Source organism: Leuresthes tenuis, unplaced genomic scaffold, assembly GCF_036924035.1.
Source record: "Leuresthes tenuis unplaced genomic scaffold, fLeuTen1.0.hap1 SCAF_3, whole genome shotgun sequence".
NCBI lineage: Eukaryota > Metazoa > Chordata > Actinopteri > Atheriniformes > Atherinopsidae > Leuresthes > Leuresthes tenuis.
Window position 1 is genome coordinate 36,165,248 of NW_027325357.1, and position 25,418 is coordinate 36,190,665.

The 25,418-nt window shown below is 38.7% G+C and overlaps 1 protein-coding gene across 3 annotated transcripts in view; it reads left to right on the top strand.

Moving 5' to 3' along the window:
• Positions 1-1,440: 1,440 nt before the first annotated feature.
• The window catches only part of LOC140303956 (calcium-dependent secretion activator 1), a 628,956-nt gene continuing 604,978 nt past the window's right edge, over positions 1,441-25,418 (top strand). For 2 of the 3 annotated variants that reach the window (XM_072382952.1, XM_072382951.1), the window contains exon 1: positions 1,443-1,770. In XM_072382952.1, the coding sequence (XP_072239053.1) occupies positions 1,468-1,770 (303 nt within the window). In that variant the 5' untranslated portion in view covers positions 1,443-1,467. Of the gene's footprint in view, positions 1,771-25,418 lie in introns of all 3 variants that reach the window. The other variant, XR_011915223.1, reaches the window with a different exon arrangement.

Below are 25,418 nucleotides of genomic sequence, written 5' to 3' on the forward strand. Positions count from 1 at the left end.
AAGAGAGATTTATTGGTTGAGAGAGACAGGAAGCTGTAGGACAACTTGAGTAAAATGGTGACATCGTCATTAATAATGAAAGTTCCGACAGTGTGGTAAAAGGGGAAATGGCAAGGGAGTAGAGGAAACCCAAGAAATAAGAAAGAGTAAATGAAAGAATCAGATCTTCCTTATCAAACTTTCACTCAAGCTTATTTTCTGTGTGATTTCTCTGAGAATTTGACTTATTTCTCCTGTCTCTGTTTGTTCGCCAAAACAAAAGCACGCTCAAAGTTTCAAATTGGCTTCCTTTAAGCTGCCATATAGATCTCATCAAGCTCTAAAATAATTCCCCATTGTCCTAAACTTATGGGCCTCTTTTTGATAACTGATCAAGAAATGAGAGAACTCTCCTGATGATCTTAATCTAAATCTCACCCTGTAGGTTTCCTGAATTAAATTCTAAAATCTCACGTAGAGCTCAGACAGAGCAAATAAAGAGCATTCCCCAATCATTCACTGAAATGTTTTTTTTTTTATACAGTCCTGGCCTCTTGTTTTTTTTTCTGATTAAGAAAAAAACAAAACTCAGCACTTGCCATCTTGTGGGTTCTTATCCCTTACGAAGTTTCAGAGTTCTATGCAGTACCTTAGTAGTCTCTAAGACTTTGTTCTTCTTTACACTTTATTGTTCTTTACAGAACACTTCTTGTTCTCGGGATCTGTTAGACCGTCTTTTGAGGGCGATGTGGCCACTGTGGCACTTCCCACATTTTTAAATTTTCTTTCAGTCCATGTTTTTTTTTTAAATCTTCTTGAGTTCCCCTTTTCTCAATATTGCTGTCACTTTGGATCACTACAGCTTTCTTTGGTAATTTGTTGACCACCACAATTTTTGGTTGGTAAGTCAACACCAAATTATAAGTCTGGATCTGGAAGTCCCAAAGGATCTTAGCTCAATCATTCTTCATCACCTTCGAAGGTATTCCCAATTTTGACTTTGGAAGTCCAACCCATATTCAGTACACATGTTTCTGAACACTACTTCAGTCATTTGGTTGTGGCATTCCATGTATGTCATCTGATTCTTATACCCTGTACGTGTCATGTCAGGACCTGATACAGTCCAACTCTTCATGGATGATTTGTAATATTACTTGGGAAGTTCTTTTTTCAGTGCAACTTTTTTCTGCTTCTGATAGCTGGCTAACCTTTCTGTTGCATTTACATTTTGAGTGGAGTGTTTGCATCTTTCTTGTACCTCATTGATCTGTAGTTTGGATAGCAATTTTCTTTCTGTACATAGGGGTACTGTTATGGCTTTAGCTTGTATTTCAAACCTTACAAATGGAAATTTAACAAGCTCAGGATGTAGCCAGCTTACCTGTTTTTATGTAGCATAAAATGATTTTGAACTGAAACACAAACTAGTCTGTTGTTTTTTTTTCTTGACTGCAGGTCTTTCTGAAAAGTGACCGTGTGTTCCGAATGGTGCAGAGTGGCGGCTGTTCAGCCAGTGACTCTCGTGAAATTTTTAAGAAGCACATAGAGAAGCGAGTGCGCAGCCTGCCTGAAATTGATGGCCTTAGCAAAGAGACAGTACTGAGCTCCTGGATGGCAAAATTTGATACAATTTATCAAGGTGAAGAAGACCCTAGGAAGCACCAACAGAGAATAATGGCAAGTGCAACTTCTGAGCTTATCCTCAGTAAGGATCAGTTGTATGAAATGTTTCAGCAGATCCTGGGCATCAAGAAGTTTGAGCACCAGCTTCTCTATAATGCGTGCCAGGTAAGTCAAGATGAGGCCACTTTTTTGAATTTTGGAAAATGTGTGTGTCATGTCTGTTTTTCATACCCATTTGCAACATCTTATATCACTGTACAAATGTCAGTTTCCTTTGATTAAAATTGGTTATGAACAGGTCAAAAGAAATATTAATAGGTGTGTGTGCGTGTAACAATCTTAAGACACCAACCATAATGCATGAGAATTATGGCAAGTTATGGATCCTACTTTGAGACACACGCCCAGCTGGACAGCTTTATCGTTGGCAACCACCAGCCAATGAAAGCAGATCCAAGGTGGTCTCTCCCTGATGTTGCTGCCTGGGTCCCTAAGTCAACAATGGGTCCTCTTTCAGTCAGATCTTTGCGGGCCTCTCATTGGAGTGCTTTGGATAGGATTTTCTCTCTCTCTGCTGTGTAAGGAGCTTCAGGCTGGTTTTACAACATGGTGCATAGAAAGAAAGGTACTTGCAAGCGCAACCTTAGAGCCTTGATGTAGGAATTACTGGTTGACTAGATGTGTTTAAAAAAGCAACCTTTGGTGTAAAGCAGAAGATAATTTGTTTACTTTGCAATATAAGACACAGCATACGAGGACTAAAATGTACAAAGAAAACAAAGCACATGAAATACCACTAACTAAAAACGGAAATCACAACAAACTAAGACAAAAAGATGGTTATGATTTGTTATGATTTCATTACAATTCTCCTTCAGAACTGAAGTGTTTTGATCCCCCTGGGACTGGACATGGGGAGAATTTTGTCTCCAATTTCAGCCATTTGGAATGATTGAAACGTAATTACTTTTGTCAGAGAGACGCGATGCTTCAGCTCAGTGTTACTCTCATGACAAATAATCAAAATACATCAGATACCCATTCTAAACTGAAGGTAGTACAAATTATTCTAAAGGAAAGTATATGAATAAATAAAAAATATGCACATTATCTTATCGTGTTAAAATCTGATAAAAACAGAATTTACATGAAAGTTAAAACTACTGCTCAAATCCTAGTCATTCACCATTCATTTAAACTAATTATCACTGATTATGACCACTAGATGGCAATGCGGTTCCAAAAATGAACCACTTCATCAACTTCATATGAACTGAAGAAGCCCTTAGGGTGAGAGGTGAAACACCTTCAAGATCCAAGAAGTCCAGTTGCCCTAATTCAGGCTTTTTCAATTACCATGACCTGGATGACTGAGAATCATTATCAACATTTTATCAACTTGTTTGCTATCCCCTTAAATAAGTGTATATCTCTTCACCTAAAACTACAACCTGAGTGTGTCTGACTACCAGGCACACTCTTTGTTATGGTAAATGGTAAATGGACTTGTACTTGTATAGCGCTTTTCTAGTCTAACTGACCACTCAAAGCGCTTCACTACATGCGCTTATGTGTTTTGCTAATGCTATCAAACTTCCAGCAACACACCGTATTTAAACCGACCATTGCCCTGATGAAGCGTGCCCCTAACTGATCTCACATGACTAACTGAGTTGCTGTCCTGACACTTCTCTGCAAACCCTGCAGCACTGCACACATCCAGAACCACTTTTCTCTCCTGTACTGAAATGCTACAGACAGTAGAGGGCTGCATTGGGATTGCAGCCAACTCAAATCTTGCGGGAGCGGGTGGTATGAACTTTGCTGCGGGCGGGAGTGGGCAGCTAAAAGCTCAAAGAAGGTGTTTACAGCACAAAGACAAAGCAAGGAGAAGTTTCTCAATTGTTCATGAATCTTTTCATTAATAGCCTATAAAATGACGTGTTTTCTCCTGCGGGAGAAGACACAAAATCAATGCATTTCTATTATTTTGCGGGCATAAGTTCTCAAAGTCTTGCGGGTTTGGGCGGGAGTGGACATACACACGTTGCGGGTGTGGACGGTAATGGTCAGAAATTCACTGGGAGTGGGATGAAGAAAACAGTCCTGCGCAGGGCTCTAACAGACAGCATACCACTTTTCATCTAATGACTTTCTAAGGTTTATGATGTAAAGCATCAGGCCAGTCAAGCACGTGTCAAAAACAGCCACAGTCCTCCCAGTTTAAAATGCCAAGCCCAGTGCATTACGACAAAATATTTCTTGTGCTGAATAACGATGCTCACTGCCCCATTGAGGTCCAACACACACATTCCATCCCTCAACCAACATTGGTACAGCTCTTCATTTCCAAACTGTCTATAAATTGCCTGACCAAATATCCATTCTACTTCCTACCAAACACATGCTGCTTGATCAACTTATACAGCTCCTGGTTACTTCCACTTTTCTGTGCACATGCTGAATTTGCTGCATATGCATCCAACTTCCTGCCTTCAACACAAATCTCATCAATATCTGATGCTCTCCAGATACAAACAGGAAAAACTACACGTTCAACTGCTACTACAACATTGCATGTAAAATGAGTATTAACATCTGAACTAAATGAAACACCTCGCCAACATGCTCTCATAACACATGCAAGAAGTAGAATCAAAGCTACGTGACCAAGACCTCAAATATGCCTTGATATTTCCCTATACGTTGAAAGCTGACCATGCTGGTAAGATACTTTTCTTTCGCACACCTGATGAAGTTGAGACATTTCTTTGTGAACTTTCCTCCATTGACTCCTCCATTGACTGTGACATGACAGCTTAATGTTAGTGGCCAGTGGCTAACATTAGCTCATAACTTCGATGGTCCATGAATATATATATATGTATATATATGTATATATATATATATATATATATATATATATATATATATATACACACATATATAAATACTTTTCCTCTTTCTTTGTTTTCTCCTTACTATCTGAAGAACTCCTTTGTCTATTGTCCTTCCTTCCTGGCAAGTTTTGTGTTTGTTTTTTCTGCTTTGAGTTACACAGTAATCACTCGGCTGCTGTGAGAGCTGCTGTTTAGAACTTTACTACTGTTTGCCATAAAACGTCCCGCAATTGCCGTAAAATTGAGTAAAGCTAAAATTTACTTACCGATGCTTTAAGGCATCCTCACCATTGTTTTCCTGTTTCTATTTATTATTATTATTATTATTATTATTATTATTACTATTGTTTTCCTGTTTCTCTTTATTATTATTATTCCAACTTCTTAGTTCTTCCGTACGTTTTTTGCCGTTTTACTAGTCCTGCATACCGATTTAAACCATTTTGACATCAAAACGTTCAGCTCCTTCAGGAGATTATTGCTATGACTTTTGGTGTTTATAATTTTTATACTTTTTAAAATATTTAACTTTTATTAAGATTTTCCCATCATTCAAATGAATGGAAATTTCTTTCAACTCTTCAAAAACTTCCTCCTCTTTCCAACCTAACTAGTTCAACATACGTTCAGCTAGAGACACCATTCAACCTTTAAACGGGTCACTCTCACGTCCAAAATATCTGCCTGATCTAGACAAAGTATACATCAAAACTTAGGTATTTTAGTCCTCTTTCACACAAAGTCACTCTGATTGAGCTTGGCCTCACAGATCTTTTTTTCTAAGCGCAGAGAGGCGCACTCCAGCTCCCATACTTTTCCATTATAAACAGGCCGAGCAATGAAATCAGTGTGAAAGACTAATTTTAAAACTGCCATAAAAAACAAACCTTACATGAAAGGAGAATAAAAATTACACCTCTGGTTTCCCCCATCCCTTCTGGCGCTCACGGTGCAAGAATGATTGGGATACGACATCTACTTTTCGAACAGCGACCGTTTGTTCCAGACTTGTGCTTCATAATTAAAACCCTCAGGTTTAGGGCACTTTGTCTCCTGTCATACACACGCAGCTGTTGCCCACAGACACTAATGATGAGGCCAGACTCAACATGGCTTCCCTATTGTAAAAGCTTTATGCCTGCCTGTGTTATATGTGCTTCTAATGCAATGTAAAATGATGTCATCTGTCTCTCAGCCATCACAGCACAATATTCACACTAAATATTCACATTTTCCTGCATTGTTTGTAATCTTTCTGATTTTTTCCCTTTTAGTTTAGCATTTTTCTTCTCTTTGCTGTACTTCTCTGCCTTCATCTTGCTCCAATCCCTTTCAAAAATACATTTCAGGCCTTTTGAAACTGCAGCAAATGACTTTCTACTAATATTTCACATTTTTCAACTTTTTTAGCAATATTTGAAATAACTAACTGCACATTTTTCCACAAAAATGTTCAATCCTTTAAATCTTTCTGTTGTTTTTAACCTTTCAACTTCTTCAACAAAGACTTCTGCATTTTTTTCCAAAAGGTTTAAATGATTCCACTATTTTATTTTCACCTTCACTGCTTCAACCAGGATTTCAGCAACTTGCTTTCTGCTAAACTTTCACTATTTTTAGTTTTAGAAATTTCACACTTTAGAAATGTCAAGACTTTTCACTTATAACCTGCTTGAAACCCTTTTGTTGTTTTTAACCCTTCAGCTTTTCTTTGCTGACAGTTACTCCAGCCAACATGGCTGCCCTATTGTAAAAGCTTTATGCCAGCCTGTGTTATGTGTGCTCTTAATACAATGTAACATGACGTTATCTGTCTCTCAGCCATCACAGCACAAACTTCCATGATAAAGAAGCTGCACTTCTCTCCTTTAAACCGACAGTGAGGGCTGTGTTCAAACTGCCATAAAACCTGTATTCTACACAGGACCTTGATAGAAATGACTTAACTGTCTGCAGCATACCTTTCTGCTATTAACAGGTTAAAATTGTCTTTTACTATGACTTATAAATCTATTGAAGCAGCTGATTGTTCTCAAGAGGCACAACCTGTCCTCCTCTGTGTCTCTGGCTTAGGACGTCCTTCTGTGTGCTTTCCCTCATACTGGCTTGGTAAAACCTTACTGCTTTAGGCATCATTTGTCAGTCATGATATTTCAGACTGAATTTGAAATATTTAATGCTAGCAGGTCTCTCAGCACAGCATCTGTGTGTCGGTGGGCAAAATCTCTTCAGAAATTGTCTAGTTATAGGTGCCAATGCCAAAGGCAAGGCACACTTGTTAATTACTATTGTTCATACTGATTATTATGGGTGCAAGGCAAGGTACTGGTATTTAGACTGGATTTGCAATATTTAATGCTTGACTGGCAATCTGGCATCACAGCATCTTCCAACTGCCAGTCCTTTTGCATGTTTCTTCTCTTTTCTGTACTTTTCTGACTACATAAAGCTTCAGCTCCTTTCAAAACCACATTTCCGGCCTTTTGAAACTCGAGCAAATAATTTTCTGCTAAATATTCACATTTTCCTGCATTGTTTGTCATCTTTCTGATCTTTTCCCCTTTTAGTTTAGCATTTTTCTTCTCTTTCCTGTACCTCTCTGCCTTCATCTAGCTTCAGGTGATTTAAAATATTCACATTTTTCTGCATTATGAACATTTGAATGATGTCTCTACATTATAGTGCGGCCAAGCAAAAGTCCTCCAAAAATCGACATAATAACCTCATAGCATCGGCTAATAGAGCACAAAAACATAGTGAGTTCATGTCTATGTGATGCAACATTAGCAAAAATGCTAATGATGCTAGTATGTTAGCGTTTTAGCATGATGTTAGCATCTGTTGGTTCTGTCTAAGTTGGTTCTGATTATGTTTGAAGTGGCTCTGGTTATATTGCATTCACTCTTAACGATAAAGTATAGCTGAGCGATAAGCGCGCAAATTTTCGACCTTTTTTCCAGTTTTCGGCACCTAGCGTTGCCACGGTAACACGTTTGAACAATAAAAGTAATGCCCATCGAGGCATCGTGGAGACGCACGTATTGATGTATGCCATGCGTGGCTTCACATTGCGGTTTGAGCCGCATTAACGGATGAAAAAGCGATGGCGTTACCATCAGTCATATCTATGTGAATGTTAAAATCCCCGGTCAAGATAAAATGGTTAAAATCAGTTAAAATAACAGACAAGAACTCAGAAAATTCATCAATAAAACTTGCACAGTATCCTGGAGATCTGTTAATGATTAAGAACAGAATTTTAGGAACACCCTTTAAAAATAAATCTAAGATATTCAAAAGAAGTGAAATCACCAAATGAGATCTCTTTACACTGGAATGTATCTTTACATAAGGCCGCTTCTCCCCCACCTTTCCTCCTATTTCGGCATTTATCCATAAAACTCAAATTTGGGGCTGCTGTTTCATTAAGAACAGTAGCACTTGTGCTTTCTGTTTACCATGTTTCTGACAGATAAAGAAAAAATAAATTGCGTGAAATTATGAAGTCATTAACTAACAGTAACTTATTGGACAGAGATCTAATATTAAGTAGCGCTAGCTTTGTGGAGTTTACACTGGTCTCTGTTGTATTCTGAGTTGTACATGGTACCGTTAACAGATTAGATAGATTCACCCAGCAAGTTGGCTGTTTTCGATTCCTTCTTTTACTCACTAATACAGGAATCCTACTGGGTCCCAGCTTGTTCTCAGAACAGCTGTCAGTAGTAAGACTACTATAGAAGGGACCCTGAACGCATCATGGCATATAATCTTTGTTTTGAACTCTGCTGCTTCCCCTTGAACATCCTGCACATCCCCTTGTGCCCCGCTCTGCCAGGACAGATGGAAGAGGAAGGGGTGCCCTGCGTTTCTTGGTAGATGGTGATCACTGGAGTCCTGGCTGGGATAGAGACATCCTTTGGAGACCTTAGGTGATGTGGAGTAAAGCGTCTGGTGAGGGGGAGGGCTGGGGGTTGTTTTACCTCGCTGCTGTGTCCTTCACCCTTATCTGTACAATCATGTTTGTGTTTGCTGTCCCAACAGCATTACGTAAACGTGCACCAAGTAATCTGCATCCAGTTCGATTTGGGTGCACGCCATCAGGTCTGAAACGCTCCTTACAGTTCCAAAAGATATTGAAGTTATCAATGAACTTAATCCCATGGGTGATGCAGGCATTTGATTACCATGTGTTCAGGCCAAGAAGTCTGCTGAAAAGTTTAGTTCCTTTACCTACTGCAGGAATGGGGCCTGAAATGGAGACATGGTGTGCCCCATGGTGACACAGTCTCTCCAACAGCAGAAAAAAAGTCTTTCTTCGGGCTTCCACAAAATTAAAATATTCTGGTTACCCCTTGGCTGAGTTTTGGGGCCATTTCTCTTGTTTTTATTCATTTTTGTATTACATTCATCATCGCACATTGTATTTGGAATCAACGGATCGTATCTATTATGCAATGGTACTTCAGGTGGTGGCACCAACATTGTTCCACTAGGAGATGTCAGTCACACCAGCTGGTTTGGGAGCTTCACCAGATAGTCCAGTGTTATTTTGACACATCCAGGGAAGTGTGTCACCCAGGTCTGCAGTGTGAAGCTCTATATCAGCTGTTATCCCGTGTAGAAAAATCTGAGTTAGTCCTTTGGTACATAAAGGCTCCACAGCCTGCACAGGATCTATAATAGAGTCAATAAATTCCTCACTCACACGAATTTCTTGTAGCGTTTCAATCTTCTTCTTGAGCTGTGTTATCCTCACAGAGAGTCACTCACATTCTGTGCAGTTCACTGATAATGCAGGGTTAGGAGACATTGTTCTGTCTGATTCTCTTTGCAAACAGGAGGGCTAATACCGTTTACAAATATACACTTAAAAGAAGAGAATAATTTGCTTAAAGGGGGAATAATTTGCAAAAAAACCTTAATATTTTAAAAACTATAGAAGTTTGAAACGCCAAAAGCCATAGCCACCATGTCCAGAAGGAGCTGAGCGTTTTGTGCAAAAATGGTTTAATTTGCTTAAAGTGTGCGGAAGTAGTTAAACGGCAAAAGACATACGGAAAATATAATAACTAGAAAAAAAGCTGTTCCTGCGAAACAGCTGTGAGAATGCTTTTTAAGTTGAATGGGATTAGTTGAACATGCTCAAAAAGCTTAATCTAGTGAAAATTTAGCAGAAATCAAGTGAATAATAGTTAAAATGGCTTCAGTGTAATATACAGCAGGGAGTGGAAGAGTGATGTCATCAGTGATGGCAATGTTTGTCAACAGCTGCAACTTAACGAGCTCTCTCCCTGTATAACCTGCAGAAATTGCTTTATTGAATACTATGACCTCCTGTGAGAAAACTGGAAGAGCGAGGAAAATAATTTGAAGACCGTAAGAAGCAGAAGGCTTGGAGGAACACGGCAATCTAGTTTTTATTTCAATGGAGTGAAAAAAATTTAAACGGCAGCGAGTTGAACACAGTTGAACCTGTCTCTGGCGTTCGACCAAATTTCCATTAGAGTTAGTGAGAGAAATTGAAAGGTTTCTCTCGCTTCAAGGCTCATAGCTGTAATTCTGTAAATGTGAGCTCTTTAGTAGTTACATCAGCTGAAAGAGAACAAGTGTACCTACATTTTAAGGTATAATTTGTTTGTCTGAATTAAACAGCATGAAAGTTAGAGGAATTTGTTTGAATATCAGAAAAAGTTAAAATGATCAGTGTGCCACTCTAATCTTCTCATTCATAAAAATCAAGAAGGAGCAAAAATTTTCATGTTTTTTAAACTGTCATATTTCAAAATTGGCTTAATATTTTATAAAGCTGGTAATATCATTTGGTAATAGCGGAATGTCTTGTGACCCGTTTAAAGTTTGAATGGTGTCTCTAGCTGAACGTATGCTCAACTAGTTAGGTTGGAAAGAGGAGGAAGTTTTTGAAGAGTTGAAAGAAATTTCCATTCATTTGAATGATGGGAAAATTTGAATAAAAGTTAAATAGTTTAAAAGTATAAAAGTTATAAACACCAAAAGTCATAGCATAAATCTCCTGAAGGAGCTGAACGTTTTGATACCGAAATGGTTGAAATCGGTTAAAGTATGCAGGAGTAGTTAAACGGCAAAAAACGTACGGAAAATATAATAATAAAGAAAAACAGGAAAACAATAGTGAGAATGCCTTAATGCATTCTCACAACTAGAAAGAGCTGTTCCTGCTAAACAGCAGTGAGAATGCTTATTCGCTGAATGGGTATAGCTGACCATGCTAAAAAAGCTGAAAATTTACCACAAAGTTATTAGCTGAAGCTTCAAAGCACTTGAAAGGTATTTTTGAAATGACCTGGTCTTGGTTGAAGACCTGATTAAGAACAGGAGAAGAATTCAGTTGATAGTTTTAAATTCTGTTTCAATCATAATAGAATGATGACACCTAAAGTTGTTGAGAAGAAGAAGGAGTTGAAAAGATGGAAACAAATTAGCAGAAAATTAGTTGAAAAAGGGCTGAAAAACAATTATTGAAGGACCTGGAGCTGAATAAAAGCTGAGAGGATTAGAAAAACAAATAGCGACTTGAACATGTAAAAAGAACAGTGCTGTCACACCGTAATGAAGTGCGGGCCCCGGTGCGGTCACAGAGTCAGGAGGACAAGAACTCTTAGTTCAAACAAAAGTTTATTAGTTAACAGAAAATCTCACACAGAGGAAAAACCTGGCCTGGTGAGCAGGGAAGTCGGCCTGCAGAACCGGAACAAAAAACCAAGGTAATCCAAGAACTGAAAATAATCCACAAAACATCAAGGGTCAGGATCCAGGTCGTGAACCAAACAGGCATAACAAATACATTAACACACGAGCAAAGAAAGGCGGAGAAGACCAGGTATTTAAACTAACGGGGCAATCAAGGGAAGATGGAACACAGGTGAGTTACGAACCAGGTGTGACAAGTGCTGAACACTACCATGTAAATAAGTTCAGCTGTGAAACATATAAACATTTAAAGAAGCTAATATGACCATTGGAATGCACTCTGATATTAGAAAGAAATTAATAATTGAGAGCTTAAACTGGACGAGTCCAGTAATATTAATGCTAGTTCAGGCAACAAAACACTTTCTTTGCATGTTCTCTATTCTCTACTTTTCTGCCTTCATACAGCTCCAGCTCCTTTCAATAATACTTTTTAAAAACTTACAGTATGGCAAACACAAATGAATTTACCTTTGATTGAAATGTTTGTTTCTGATACTTCAGGTTGTTGAAATATGAACTGCTGTCACTTAAACCATGTTGATCTCTCATCTGTATGTAGTCATCTCATAACACATCTGGGTCTGAATCCTTTTTTACATCCAAAGCTCTGCTGATTCTGCAGGGTGGCTTTGGAAAACCAAACCGACAACCAGACTCTTGAATCAGCTCCTAGTGTGGTTCTTACTGTGCTTCTGAACTTCAGAGACTTTCTGGAACGGTTCAGGTTGTGTTTCTGGGTCAGGCACTTGTGCTGAGATGTATCTGTCTACAAAATTACACACAGTCTGATCATCACAAACATCCAGTTCAGGTGTTCCATCAACCCAAAGCATTGCATGAATATGTGGACTTCCTCTGTGCTGAAACTCAACTCTGTAGAAAAAGTTTACAAATGCTTAATGCTCAGATGCTCAGCCACTGGGGAAAGGATCACTTTCCCCAGTGGCTGAGCATCTGAGAGCAGCAGATCTCTGAATAGTGCCTCAACACGCTTATCAAACAAGCGCATGCAGGTGACAGGGTTGGATCGCAGAATCTCACACTTTACAGTCCAGTCAAGCGATTCAAAATCAACCTGTTCTCCTTGCTGTCTCTTTATTGCTTCAATCACTTCAGGCCATCTGAACTCAGCAGCTGAAAATGTGCAAAAGAACGTCAGAGTTTCCAACTGGCACATCACATGTGCTCAGTCCAGAATACACATTATTAAAGAACGTACAGGGTTCCACTCTGTAAACATAATCGCCTCAACTACTCATTTATTTCCCTATCCATTAAGCTCATTAATGAGCAGCTAGGGGAGGAAGAAAAGGAAAGGGAGCTTAGGCCGAAGTAATGGCGTAGGTGTATTTTTCTGAATGTATTTTCCGTTCCGTTTTTGTTGTCCTGTGTGTACTGAGTACTTGTTAGTCCTGGTTGAAGGAATTTGAAGGTCAAAAAGACAATAGTGGAACAATTTAAAGGTGCTGGAGTAACTGTCAGCAAAGAAAAGCTGAAGGGTTAAGAACAACAAAAGGGTTTCAAGCAGATAATAAGTGAAAAGTCTTGACATTTCTAAAGTGTGACATTTCTAAAACTAGAAAGAGTGAAAGTTTAGCTGAAAGCAAGTTGCTGAAATCCTGGTTGAAGCAGTTTGAAGGTGAAAATAAAATAGTGGAATAATTTAAACCTTTTGGCAAAAACTGCAGAAGTTGAAAGGTTAAAAACAACAGAAAGATTTAAAGGATTTAAAATTTTTGTGGAAAAATGTGCGGTTAGTTATTTTAAATAATTTAGTATAAAAGTTAGAACCACCAAAAGTCAAAACTAATTCCAATTTAATTCAATAAGATAATTCCAAGAGATATAGCAGTAATCTCCTGAAATAGCTGAACATTTTGATACCAAAGTTGTAGAAATCGGTGAAGAATATGCAGTAGTTAATGTCCAAAAAGTTGAAGAAGTTGAAAGAAGAAGAAGAAGAAGATTTAAAGGATTTACAGTTAGTTATGTTAAATATTGCTAGGAATGTGATATATTAGTAGAAAGTCATTTGCTGCAGTTTCAAAAGGCCTGATGTGTATTTTTTAAATTACCTGAAGTTGTATGAAGGCAGAAACATACAGGAAAGAGAACAAACATGCAAAAAGGACTGGCAGTTGGAAGGTACTGCTGTGATTCAAAGGCTTCTAATTAAAAAAGTAAAGTCCTGAAGGCTATGACATTGGCTGAAAGAGGACAAAATGACCTACGTTTTAATGCTAAAATTATTTCTGTGGCTTAAATATTTTAAAAACAGTGACAGGTTAAAAACTTTTTTTCTGAAGAATCTTGTTGTATTCTTCCACTCTGCCAGTTGGAGCCTCCACTCTAGACATGAACATTCCATGTCATTGGAATGCATTGTAGACTCAGAAATCATCAAGGATTTTAGTAAATTTTTAAACTGTGATAGTTCAAAATTGGCTGAATATTTTTAAAAAGCTGAATCATTCAGTAATAGTTGAATGTCATGTGAACATTTTAAAGTTTGAATGGTGTCTCTATCTTAACGTATGCTGAAGGAGTTACATTTGAAAGAGGAGGAAGCTCTTTGAATGATTTGAAAGGATTTACCATTACTTTTAAAGGGAGAAAAATTTGCTCAAAAACCTTAATATTTTAAAAACTATAAACATTAGAAACACCAAAAGTCATCGCCATCATGTCCAGAAAGAGCTGAACGTTTTGTGCAAAAATGGTTTAATTTGCTTAAAGTGTGTGGAAGTAGTTAAACGGCAAAAAACGTACGGAAAATATAATAATAAAGAAAAACAGGAAAACAATAGTGAGAATGCCTTAAAGCATTCTCACAATAATAGATGAATAAATAAATAAATAAATAGATAAAACAAATTAATTTGAGAAAAACATGTCAGCAGTCACTGTTAAAAAGCCTTATGAAGGAGTTCCAGACTTGTGCCAGAGCTCCTCCATAAATTTTTGAATTTTAGATAACCAAAAAGCCACAAATACCCTGTCCCCCTTTTTTTTTTTTTAACTTGAAGCGAAGTGTAGTCCCAATGGCACCAAACCCCACAAAACAGGCACAAAAATCTCCACACCTGATCCTACAACAAGCTAGCAGCGTTGCCGTGGCGAGCAGATAAGCAACAGGTGCTGGCTCGTTGGCCAGCCAAGACCAAATCCTCACCGCTATTCAAGCTATGAAGGAAGACTTTACATCGAGATTTGATGGCCTGCTGAACGCGATACAGGGAGTGAAAAGCGAACTGAAAGCGGTCGCAGTACGTGTCACGAAGGCTGAATACAGAATTAGTGCTAACGATGATCACATCGCATCTCTGCAGGTCCAAAATTCTTCCATGAAATCGACCGTTGAGAAGTTGGTGGTTAAAGTCGACGACTTGGAAAACCGCAGCCGCACCTGCAACCTTCGTTTGGTCGGCCTCCTAGAAAGGAAAGAAGGGGCTGATATGTGCGCATTTCTGGAGAAATTGTTACCTGATATGCTTGGTGCGGGTAATTTTCCTGAACCGCTGCTGATCGAGAGAGCACACAGAATCGGCCAAATCAACAAAGCTGACTGAAAATCAGCGGTGCGACCCAGGGCAGTGATAATGAAGTCCCTGAATTACGTGGACAAGACTCGGGTAATGAACGGTACCAGGAAGAAGGGTCCGCTGAGTTTTGACGACCAGAGGATAATGCTCTTCCCCGTCTTCTCCGTTGACCTGCTCAAGCAAAAGAAAATGTTCGATCAAGTGAAGAAAGTTCTGGCTTCCCTCTCCATTCCGGAGCTATGGAATTATCCACCCTGCTAAACTCTTGGTAACCTGCCAAGGGAAACGCCACATTTTCGACACTACGGCAGTGGAAACGTTTGTACAGGGACTACAACCAGAAGTTTGCGGGTAAATGAAACACCGACACTAAAAATACCTCAATGGCATTAACGCAACTTGAACTGCGTTTTTTGGCACAATAGGTAACGTGCAAGATGAACAAAGTTAGTCAACACACTGAATAGGACTTTATGTGATTACTGCTCTGTTTATCTTTGTTCATGTTTAGCTTCAATCTACACAGTGAATTATAACTTTGTGATACTGTCCACATACTAATAACTAAGTCATAGTGTTTGGTTGTCTTAATTAATAATGTTATTAGTTATTACAGGAGGGCTTGGCTCGGTATGTTAGGGAAGCTGTTTCTCTTCATGCTGGTGTCAAGGGTGGACCGGCAAAGCGCCATAGTTGGGCCCAGTTATGGACTCCTAGGGAATCCTTTAATTGTGGGATGGATGGGTGTATTTCAGTTGGGGAAATGTTCCCTGTTATTTTTTAAGTGTTCATTCACCATTTGTTGTTGTTGTGCATCTCCGTTATTGTAATTTTTTGTCTTTCCTGTTTTGGTGTAGCTTCTGTTAGCAGCCAGCTGAAGTATATCCAAGCTAACATAACTAAAGCTATAACTTGCATTGATGACTTCTGATATTCAGTTCACCTCTTGGAATGTGAGAGGACTAAACAAACTTGTTAAACTAAAGCAAGTCATGAGTAGGTTACAGCAATTAAAAGCCAAAGTGATCTTCCTCCATGAGACCCATCTAACCTAAGTGAGGAGGAGGTGGCCTGGCCATGTGTTTTCAGCTTCTTTCAGCTCACACTCATGGGAAGTAATTACTCTTATAAACGTAATAAATAAAGCACCTGGAATGGACCTCGCCACCGTTTTGAATGCCAGTGCTTCCTTCTTAGGTCCTTTGTCACCACCCAGTCGCCAGGCTGGAAGTCATGGAGCGATGTGGACGTTTTTTTTTTTTTTCTTTTCTTTTCTTTATTAGGATTAGGGATTCTTTATTAGGATCCCCGTTAGCATTGGCTATTCTTCCTGAGGTCCGACATACACAAAACATACACATAAACATTCACACTTATACATAAGAAACATACATTTATACATTTCACAACAAGAACAAACAGTGTTAATAATGCCTAATAATAAACAAACCACAGAAAAAAAGAAAAATTCTGACAAATAGGCATTAACTATCTGAAGTGACTGCAATTTCAACTACCCATACACATATATCCACTCCAAGAAAAAGGGTATAGCCACAACTCAATTCAAGCTGTAAACCAGTCCTCTTATCGACTAAATGTGAAATCGTAATTCATTAAATTCGAAGAGATACTGTTTTAACAATGTTTTAAACTGATCTTTGTTACTTTCATGAGCAATATGAACTGGTAGAGAGTTCCAGGCAACCATACCTCTGTACAGAACTGTTTGTATTATACCCGTTCTCACTCTCGGTAGTATGAACCTCCCTTCTGATGTACTTCTTGTTCCATAACTATGTTGGACAAAATGGGAATGTAATCTGTCATACAGTAATTTTGGTACTCGTGTCACAAGTGTATTTCTAAAAAAAACTTCAACAAAGCATAGATAGACCTATGTCTTATAGATAGCCAACCCAGAAAATCATACATGCTGGACACATTGGTTTCATAAGAACATAATAGAGCACAACGTGGAGCTTTATTTTGAGCTACGTGTAATTTCTTCACCAAATTACTAAACAATAATCAAGTTGTGACAAAACTAAAGCATTCAAAAACTAATAATAAAGAATGGTCAATAATATCAAAAGCTGAACTCAAATCAAGTAACACTGCACCAACTATTTTTCATTATCCAACTCCCTCTGCCAGTCATCCCTCCCTCTGCCTTCTCTAATACTTAAATTTATAATATTGCAGACAGGGACCGCAATAACATTAGATACCAATTTTAGTAACTTAACATCCAGATAAGCTATGCCAGCGGGTCTGTCCTTACATTTTTTAATTAAATGTTACACCTCTGATACAGTTACACTTTCAATGTTAAATTTACACTTTTTATTCTTTACAGTCAGTTCCCTAATTATTTCTATAGAAGTATCATTATTCGTTGCTTGCATTTTACTTCGTAAATTATTTATGTTATCACAAAAATAATCACTAAAATAATTTGCAATGAGTTCTGGTTTAGTTAAAAAATTTCCTTCCACTTCTAGAAATGTAGGGCTAGATTTAACTGTCCTTCCTGAAAGATTATTTACAAGTCCCCGTAGCCTTTTCTTGTCATGCTTCCATAAAACAAGTGTTTTTTCTTACTGTTGAATATTGTCACATAATTTTGCATTTTCTTATAAACTTGCCAGTCTGATGCATAACATGATGCTATTGCTACCCTTTTTGCATCCTCCCTCTGTTTAATAAGTTGCCTTAATTCTTTATCTATCCAGGGTATTTACAATTCCTGACAGGGTGTTGTCGAAGGGGTGCATGTTTCTCAATCACAAAAATAATTCCATAAAAATTTGAAGTGCATCATCTGGATTGTCCTCCTGTAATACACATTCCCAAGACATGTTTGCAACATCATCTTTAAAGGACCTTTCTCAAAAAATCCTCATTAATCTCCTAACTATTACTTTAGGCCCCACTTTTGGAACTTTGCTTTCCGGATAAGCACGACCAAATTGTGGTCACGACACCTGATTGGGATTGATAGTGAGTTGGAACATAAATTACTCCTATTTGTAAATATGTGATCAATAAGAGTTGAACTTTTGGTTCCATTTCCCCTCATGCATATTCTTGTTGGTTTATCTACCATTTGTACAAAATCACTTGCATTAGTTATTGACAATAACTTCTCCTTAAGTGGACTGATGGGCATATTTGAATATATTTAAATCTCCCAGGAAATAAATCTCATTATCAAAATCGCCCACTGTATCTAACATTTCACACAACTTCTCTTTGTAATTTAATTTAGCATTTGGAGACCTATAGCCACATCCTATCAGCAAAGGTTTCAAATTAGGTAAATTAATTTGCATCCATAGCACTTCAATATCAGCATACATCAAATCATATCTCACTTTTGTTGGTATTTTATTTTGTACATACATTGCTACAGTACCTCCATGTGCATTCCTATCCCTTCTATAGACACTGTACCCGTGAATTCCCACAGCTGCATCACTAAAAGTACCATCTAAATGAGTCTCTGATACTGCCAGCAGGTGAATTCCACATGACAAAATATATTCGATTTCATACACTTTATTTCTTAAGCTACAAATATTTAAGTGAGCCAGTTTCAACCCTTTCTTGGGTAACTTAATTTAAGTCATTGTGATTGTTTATTCTGTATTTCATTTCCACTTATTTACGTACGGGAGTCATAACTAAACATATATGTAACATAGAATCAAGCATATATAGACTGCCAACCATAGGTCCATCAACTAAGAGCCGGATGGTAACTCCATCAATAAATAAATTCATACTTAAATTAAGGTATTTTACATAGAGTTGATGACTCACTATTAGAGTAAAACAGGAAAGCCTAGCCTACACTATTTCTTCTTTATCTTCACAGCAAAAATGTGTAGTACCTCTCCGCTTCAACACAGTCCTTGAAAAGTCTCGTCTGTCCATTGTAAGTGACCATTTAGTGTGTCTTAGTCCTTTACCTCATATTTCTGCATTTTTACGATGATAGGTCTCGGTCCAGCACCAGACAACAGGCTGACCCGGTGCGCTATTTCCACAGTTGGCTCAAATCCAAGCTCTCCTTTGAACATCTTCTTGAAAAACATGATCATAAACGCTGTAGGAACTTTTCTTAATATCATTCTTCAGTCCGAACACACGCAGATTTAACTTTCTGCTGTGGATTTCCATTCTTTCCATTCTGTCTTTGAGTTCTTCATTTTCCTTTACCTTATTATTTAGAGCTTCCAGGGTGGCAACCCTTGAATCTAGGCTTTTCAGTCCCTCTTCCATTTCACTGAGTCTCTGGCCACAGGTGTTGAGTTCAGTTTTTAAAGTCTCAAAAGTTTTTCAAAGGCAGCTCCAATTTCTTCCCTCATTATGGAGCGTATGGCCTGTTTAGGGGAGTGGCTTGGTTACACACTCTACTCCTAGAGACTGAGGTCTCCACGAAAAAGAATTTCAAAGGGACTCATCTTTACTCTAGATCTTTTCCTCAATCTCATATGCATAAGAACAATAGAAAACGCTTTTGTTCATGGCAGTCCCGTTTCCTCACAACACTTGGCCAATTTTGATTTCATACATTGTTCCATCTTCACCAAACTTCATAGGCTTGCCCAGGACTCTGCCCTGACTGCGTACATATGCGCATAATGACACTCACCTATAGCGCCACGTACTGGTGGTTGGAAACGTAACTTTGTTTACACACCTCGCATATAATCGAACTCCTCCTACAAATGTAATCTTAACAGCTTCAAATTTGGTCAGATTACTCTTTTGCCATGGGGGATTACAAGTTAGGAGAATCTTTTCCAAAGTCTAAATGGTGTGGGCGTGGCCAGGCGGCGAAGATCGTGTTTTGGCGTTTGTGGATTAAAAGCGATATCATCATTGCAACGTCATGGAACTTGGCACACAAGTCCACGCTGACGACCTCATACATATGAAAAGAATATTGTGTGTGGTTGGAGGAAATGGCTCTGTAGCGCCCCCTACAAATTTTCTAAATACTGCCATTGGGCTTAGTTTTGCGTAGCTGGACGAAATTCGTTGCACACCTTAGTCATGCCCAGGCGCAAAGGTTGTGTTATGGCCTTCATGGTTTGATAGCCATATCATCATCTCAAGGGCATGAAACTTGAGCATGTGCATACTTAGACATGCTTATAACGCTACCTACTGGTGGCCAAAAATGTCACTTTTTATACCTGGTACTATGCCTGGCTGGGATTCTCACATCCTGCTCTACACTTGACGGACGGCTGTGCGGTGCGCATCAGACGAAGTCCTGCGCATACCCCGATGTGCACACCTGCAAGGGCCCATTCATGGCTGCTTGCAGCTTTAATTGGGGCCCGAACTGCAAGGCAGCGAAGCCCTTTTGTATTCCTTGGCGTTATTAGGTCACCAATGTATTTTGGTCAAAGACCATTCAGAGCTTTATAGACCAGCATCAGAACTTTAAAGTCTATCCTCTGATGGACAGGCAGCTAGTGTAAAGACCTCAGAGCTGGACTGATATGGTCAACTTTTTTGGTCTCAGTGAGGACTCGAGCAGCTGATTTCTGAATGAGCTGCAGTTGTCTAACTGACTTTTTAGTTAGACCTGTAAATATGCTATCACAATAATCAAGCCTACTAAAGATGAATGCATATACTAGTTTTTCCAGGTCCTGCTGAGACATCAGATCTTTTAACCTTGATATATTCTTAAGGTGAGAGTAGGCTGACTTTGTTATTGCCTAAATGTGTTTTTCTAAATTTAGGTCTGAGTCCATCACTACACCCGGATTTCTGGCCTGGTTTGTAGTTTTTAGGTGTATAGATTGAAGCTCTGTGGTGACCTGCAATCGTTTCTCTTTGACTCCAAAGGCAATTACCTCAGTTTTGTTTTTGTTTAGCTGGAGAAAGTTGTGGCACATCCAGTCATTAATCTCCTCAATGCATTTACCAAGGGCCTGTACAGGGCCTTGGACTCCTTGTGACATTGTAATATATATCTGCGTGTCATCTGCATAGCTATGGTAATTTATTTATTTATTTTTTTTTATAATCTGTGCTAGTGGGAGCATGTAGATGTTAAACAGAAAAGGTCCCAGGATGGAACCTTGGGGAATTCCATATGTGGTTCTTGTCTGCTCAGATGTAAAGTTACCTATTGACACAAAGTACTCCTCTAAGTATGTTTTTTGAACATACAAGTTGAGTACAGTTCCGCAAAGACCCGCTGATATAATATAATGTGGTCAACTGTATGAACAGAAGAGGTCCCAGGATGGAACCTTGGGGAACTCCACATGTGATTCTTGTCTGCTCAGATGTAAAGTTGCCAAGGGGGCGTAAAGTAGGCCGCTATTTATGCTAGTAAATGTGGAGAAAGAAGCATTTTAATGGTAGGTGTTGGCTTGAATGAAGTAGACTTTTTTTTCATTAATTTTCTTCAATGTCTTTGGAGGGAAACCATGAAGTGAAGAGAAGGGGGACGCATCAACCAAAAGATTTTCAAATAACACAAAAGGACAAACGCCAAAATCATACCTTTAATGGCTTTTAAATGGGATAGGACAGACTGTCGTCTTGGCTGTTTGTCTATTGAGCAGGATTTCATCCAAAAGTACCTACTACCTTCAATGAAATGGTGATTAACCTGTTTGCCTCACAGAAAAGCTATTGGTGTGAACCTGTCTTCAAGTAAGATAGGCCCAAGCATGTGCACTTCTTAAAAAAACGTGACACGTTTCCTTTACCTTTATTATTTGACTCTGTCTCTCTAAACATCAACTAATTTTACTGTAGTTATTTATTGTTTTTATTAGGATATACTATATGTTTGGCGCAACAATGTAGTTGTGATGAAAAATTAGTTCAGGTTATTGCAGTTATAATGTATATAGTGCAACCCTGTTGAACCGTGTCTGACATTGTAGGATTTGTGTGTGAAGCTTGTATCTTTTGGTACTTCTGTTGTTGAAATGTAATATGTTTATTTTCATAATGTATATCATAACTCATCCAGTCAGTGTCACCACCAGCCATCACTGTTGATCATAGTCCCATACTGAGCACAAACACATGAAATTGTTTCATCCCCAAATCCCTGCCCTGCCGAAACGGGTATTCATATGGTTTTAACCAACTATGAAACCACTCTGAAACATACATTTCAAACTTTACTGAATAGTTAATTTTTTTCAATATACCTTAGTCTTCATATTATCATGATTATTTATTTAGGATTCTTCCTGTTAAATGACAGTTGTTAACCATGACATAAAAACATGTTAATCAGAAGTGCACTGTCCGACACAACTCGTATTTTGATTGGTAACAGTGACAGCCTGACCATGTTTGCATGTCAGCATTGACTTGTGTCGACATTCTCATGGAGTTAATGTTCAGATAAAGTGATCTTTGCATCCTTCAAGTGCCATTCCCTGAGCTGGGACACTGAAGCCCACATGGCTCAGTTGCTGGCCCTCAGAAGGCAACACTAGCTGAATTGCCAAATAGTTACGGGGACCTTTATTTCATTTTTAAATATTTTTTAAATTTACCTTTATTTTAATATTACTAATGTATTTTTCAGACCACTGAATGAAACATTTGTTTCCAGACAACTGAATTGAGAAATAGAAATATTTATAATTCCATACGAGAATTATACCTTGAACCGAATCGTTGCATCTCCTCGACAAAGGCAATAAAGTTCCAGTCATACCTATTGGCTGAAATAGTAGACTAAGTCCTCCCCACATGGATCAAAACCACAGAGCTCAGTTTGAGAAAAGAGAATTGAATAGCGAGAAGTGAATAAAATCATAAAAAAAAGGATATGCAAGAGATTTTTGTGTTTGGTGTCTTGTTTGTTTTGGTGCCAATACAAACAAGACATTATGTTCCATGTTCTTTCTTTTCTTTGCGTGTTTTTAGTTTCTGTTGCTGTATTTTATGAGTGAATTTTGTTCCACACCAAATAATTTTTCACATAACCAGTCAGCTTGATTTGAATCTTTTTTTCTTCTTCTTTGATTACGTATTTTTGTCAATTGAAGAGGTTGTTTATATTATCGACCAGTGAAGCCGACTTCAAAACTCTCAAAACACTCAATTGTGAATGCATTTATCTTGAAACGTCTCACAACAACAGCCCAAAACTCCTCATTCCTGATGCAACAAGGGCCATGTCGAGAGAGACCAGCGTCCTACCTGACATACTGAAAACACACTAAAGCTAACTGACAGAACGATCCAAGGACCCAGGCAGTGGAATCAGGGAAAGACCAACCAACGAGAAAACTGTTGGGCTAGACGCGTGTGCCGCTACAACTCAAAGTAGGATCGATGACTTCCTTTCCTTTGTGAGTGTTACGGTTGGTGTTTGGAGACTGGTAGCTGTTGTTAACCGTTAATTTACATATTTATTAGTGCTAGAATCCAAAATTCAATTTGGCTCCATGATGTTTACCCATTCTCTTGCCTTTTTGAGGCATCTCCATAATTCATATTCATATGGTTGAATATCATAACTCACCTCACCATACAATTTATTTTCATACCTCACAATACATATTTCATGTGCAATTGAGTTTTTATAAGACATACATTTCCTGCTTGTAATTTAAGATTCATGTTTTGGTCTATGCTATGTTTTGCCTAATATTGCAATATACACTCACCGGCCACTTTAATAGGTACACCTGTTCATTTCAATTGCTTGTTAACACAAATAGTTAATCAGCCATTCGCATGGCTGCAACTCAATGCATTAAGGCATGTAGAGGTGGTCAAGACAGCTTGCTGAAGTTCAATCCGAGCATCAGAATGGGGAAGACAGGGGATTTAAGTGACTTTGAACGTGGCATGGTTGTTGGTGCCAGACGGGCAGGTTTGAGTATTTCAGAAACTGCTGATCTACTGGGATTGTCACACACAACCATGTCTAGGGTTTACAGAAAATGGTCTGAAAAAGAGAAAATATCCAGTGAGCGGCAGTTGTGTGGACGAAAATGCATTCTTGACGTGAGAGGTCAGAGGAGAATGGACAGACTGGTTCAAGATAATAGGAAGGCAACAATAACTCAAATAACCACTCGTTACAACCAAGGAATGCAGAATACAATCTTTGAATGCACAACACGTCGAACCTTGAAGAAGATGGGCTACAGCAGCAGAAGACCACACCGGTTGCCACTTCTGTCAGCTAACAACAGGAAACTGAGACTACAATTTGCACAGGCTCACCAAAACAGGGACAATAAAAGACTGGAAAAATGTTGCCTGGTCTGACAAGTCTCGATTTCAGCTGCAACATTCAGATGGTCAGAATTTGGCAAAAACAACATGAAAGCCTGGATACATCCTGCCTTGTATCAACGGTTCAGGCTGCTGCTGGTGGTGTAATGGTGTGGGGGATATTTTCTTGGCACGCTTTGGGCCCCTCAGTAACAACTGAGCATAGTTTAAATGCCGCAGCCTACCTGAGTATTGCTTCTGACCCTGTCCATCCCTTTATGACCACAGTGTACCCATCATCCGATGGCTTCTTCCAGTAGGATAATGCACCATGTCACAAAGCTCAAATCATCTCAAACTGGTTTCTTGAACATGACAATGAGTTCACTGTACTCCAATGGCCTCCACAGTCACCAGATTTCAAGACAATAGAGCACCTTTGGGATGTGGTGGAACGGGAAATTCGCATCATAGATGTGTAGCTGACAAATCTGCAGTAACTGTGTGATACTATCATGTTAATATTGACCAAAATTTCTGAGAAATGTTTCCAACACCTTGTTGAAAGTATGCCACCAAGAATTAAGGCATTTCTGAAGGCAAAACCTTATACTAGGAAGGTGTACTTAATTCAATTCAATTCAATTCAATTCAATTCAATTTTATTTATATAGCGCCAGATTACAACAATTGTCATCTCAAGGCACTTAAGTAATATAGTCCAATTAAAGCCAATTGGAATTCAATTCATTGTAATCATAATCCAATTAATTCATATAGAGCCAATTAAAAAAATAATATCCTAGCTAAGGAAACCAACAGATTGCACCGAAACTTGTCTTCAGTCCAATCTCCCGTCCTGAGCGTGCCTGTGGCGACTGTGGAAAGGAACGACTCCCTTTTAACAGGAAGAAACCTCTGGCAGAACCAGACTCAGGAAGGGTGGCCATCCGCCTCGACCAGCTGGGGTTTGAGAATACAGAAAAGAGGCAAAAGAGGGGGGAAAAAAACACCATAACGCCATTCAAAGGATATCTGTTGGAACAGGGAAACACAAGTTAATAACCACAATAATGTCACATAATATCATTTGAGAAATTAAACAGGGGGAAAAAGAGAGGGAAGGTGTGACAGATGAGGTCCCCCAGCAGTCTAAGCCTATAGCAGCTTAACTATGGGATGTTTCAGGATTACCTGAGCCATCCCTAACTATAAGCTTTATCAAAAAGGAAAGTTTTAAGCCTAATCTTAAAAGTGGAAAGGGTGTCTGCTTCCCGGACATTTACTGGCAGCTTATTCCACAAGAGAGGGGCCTGATAACTGAAGGCTCTACCTCCCATTCTACTTTTAGAAACTCTGGGAACAACAAGTAAACCTGCAGTTTGGGAGCAAAGTGTTCTGTTAG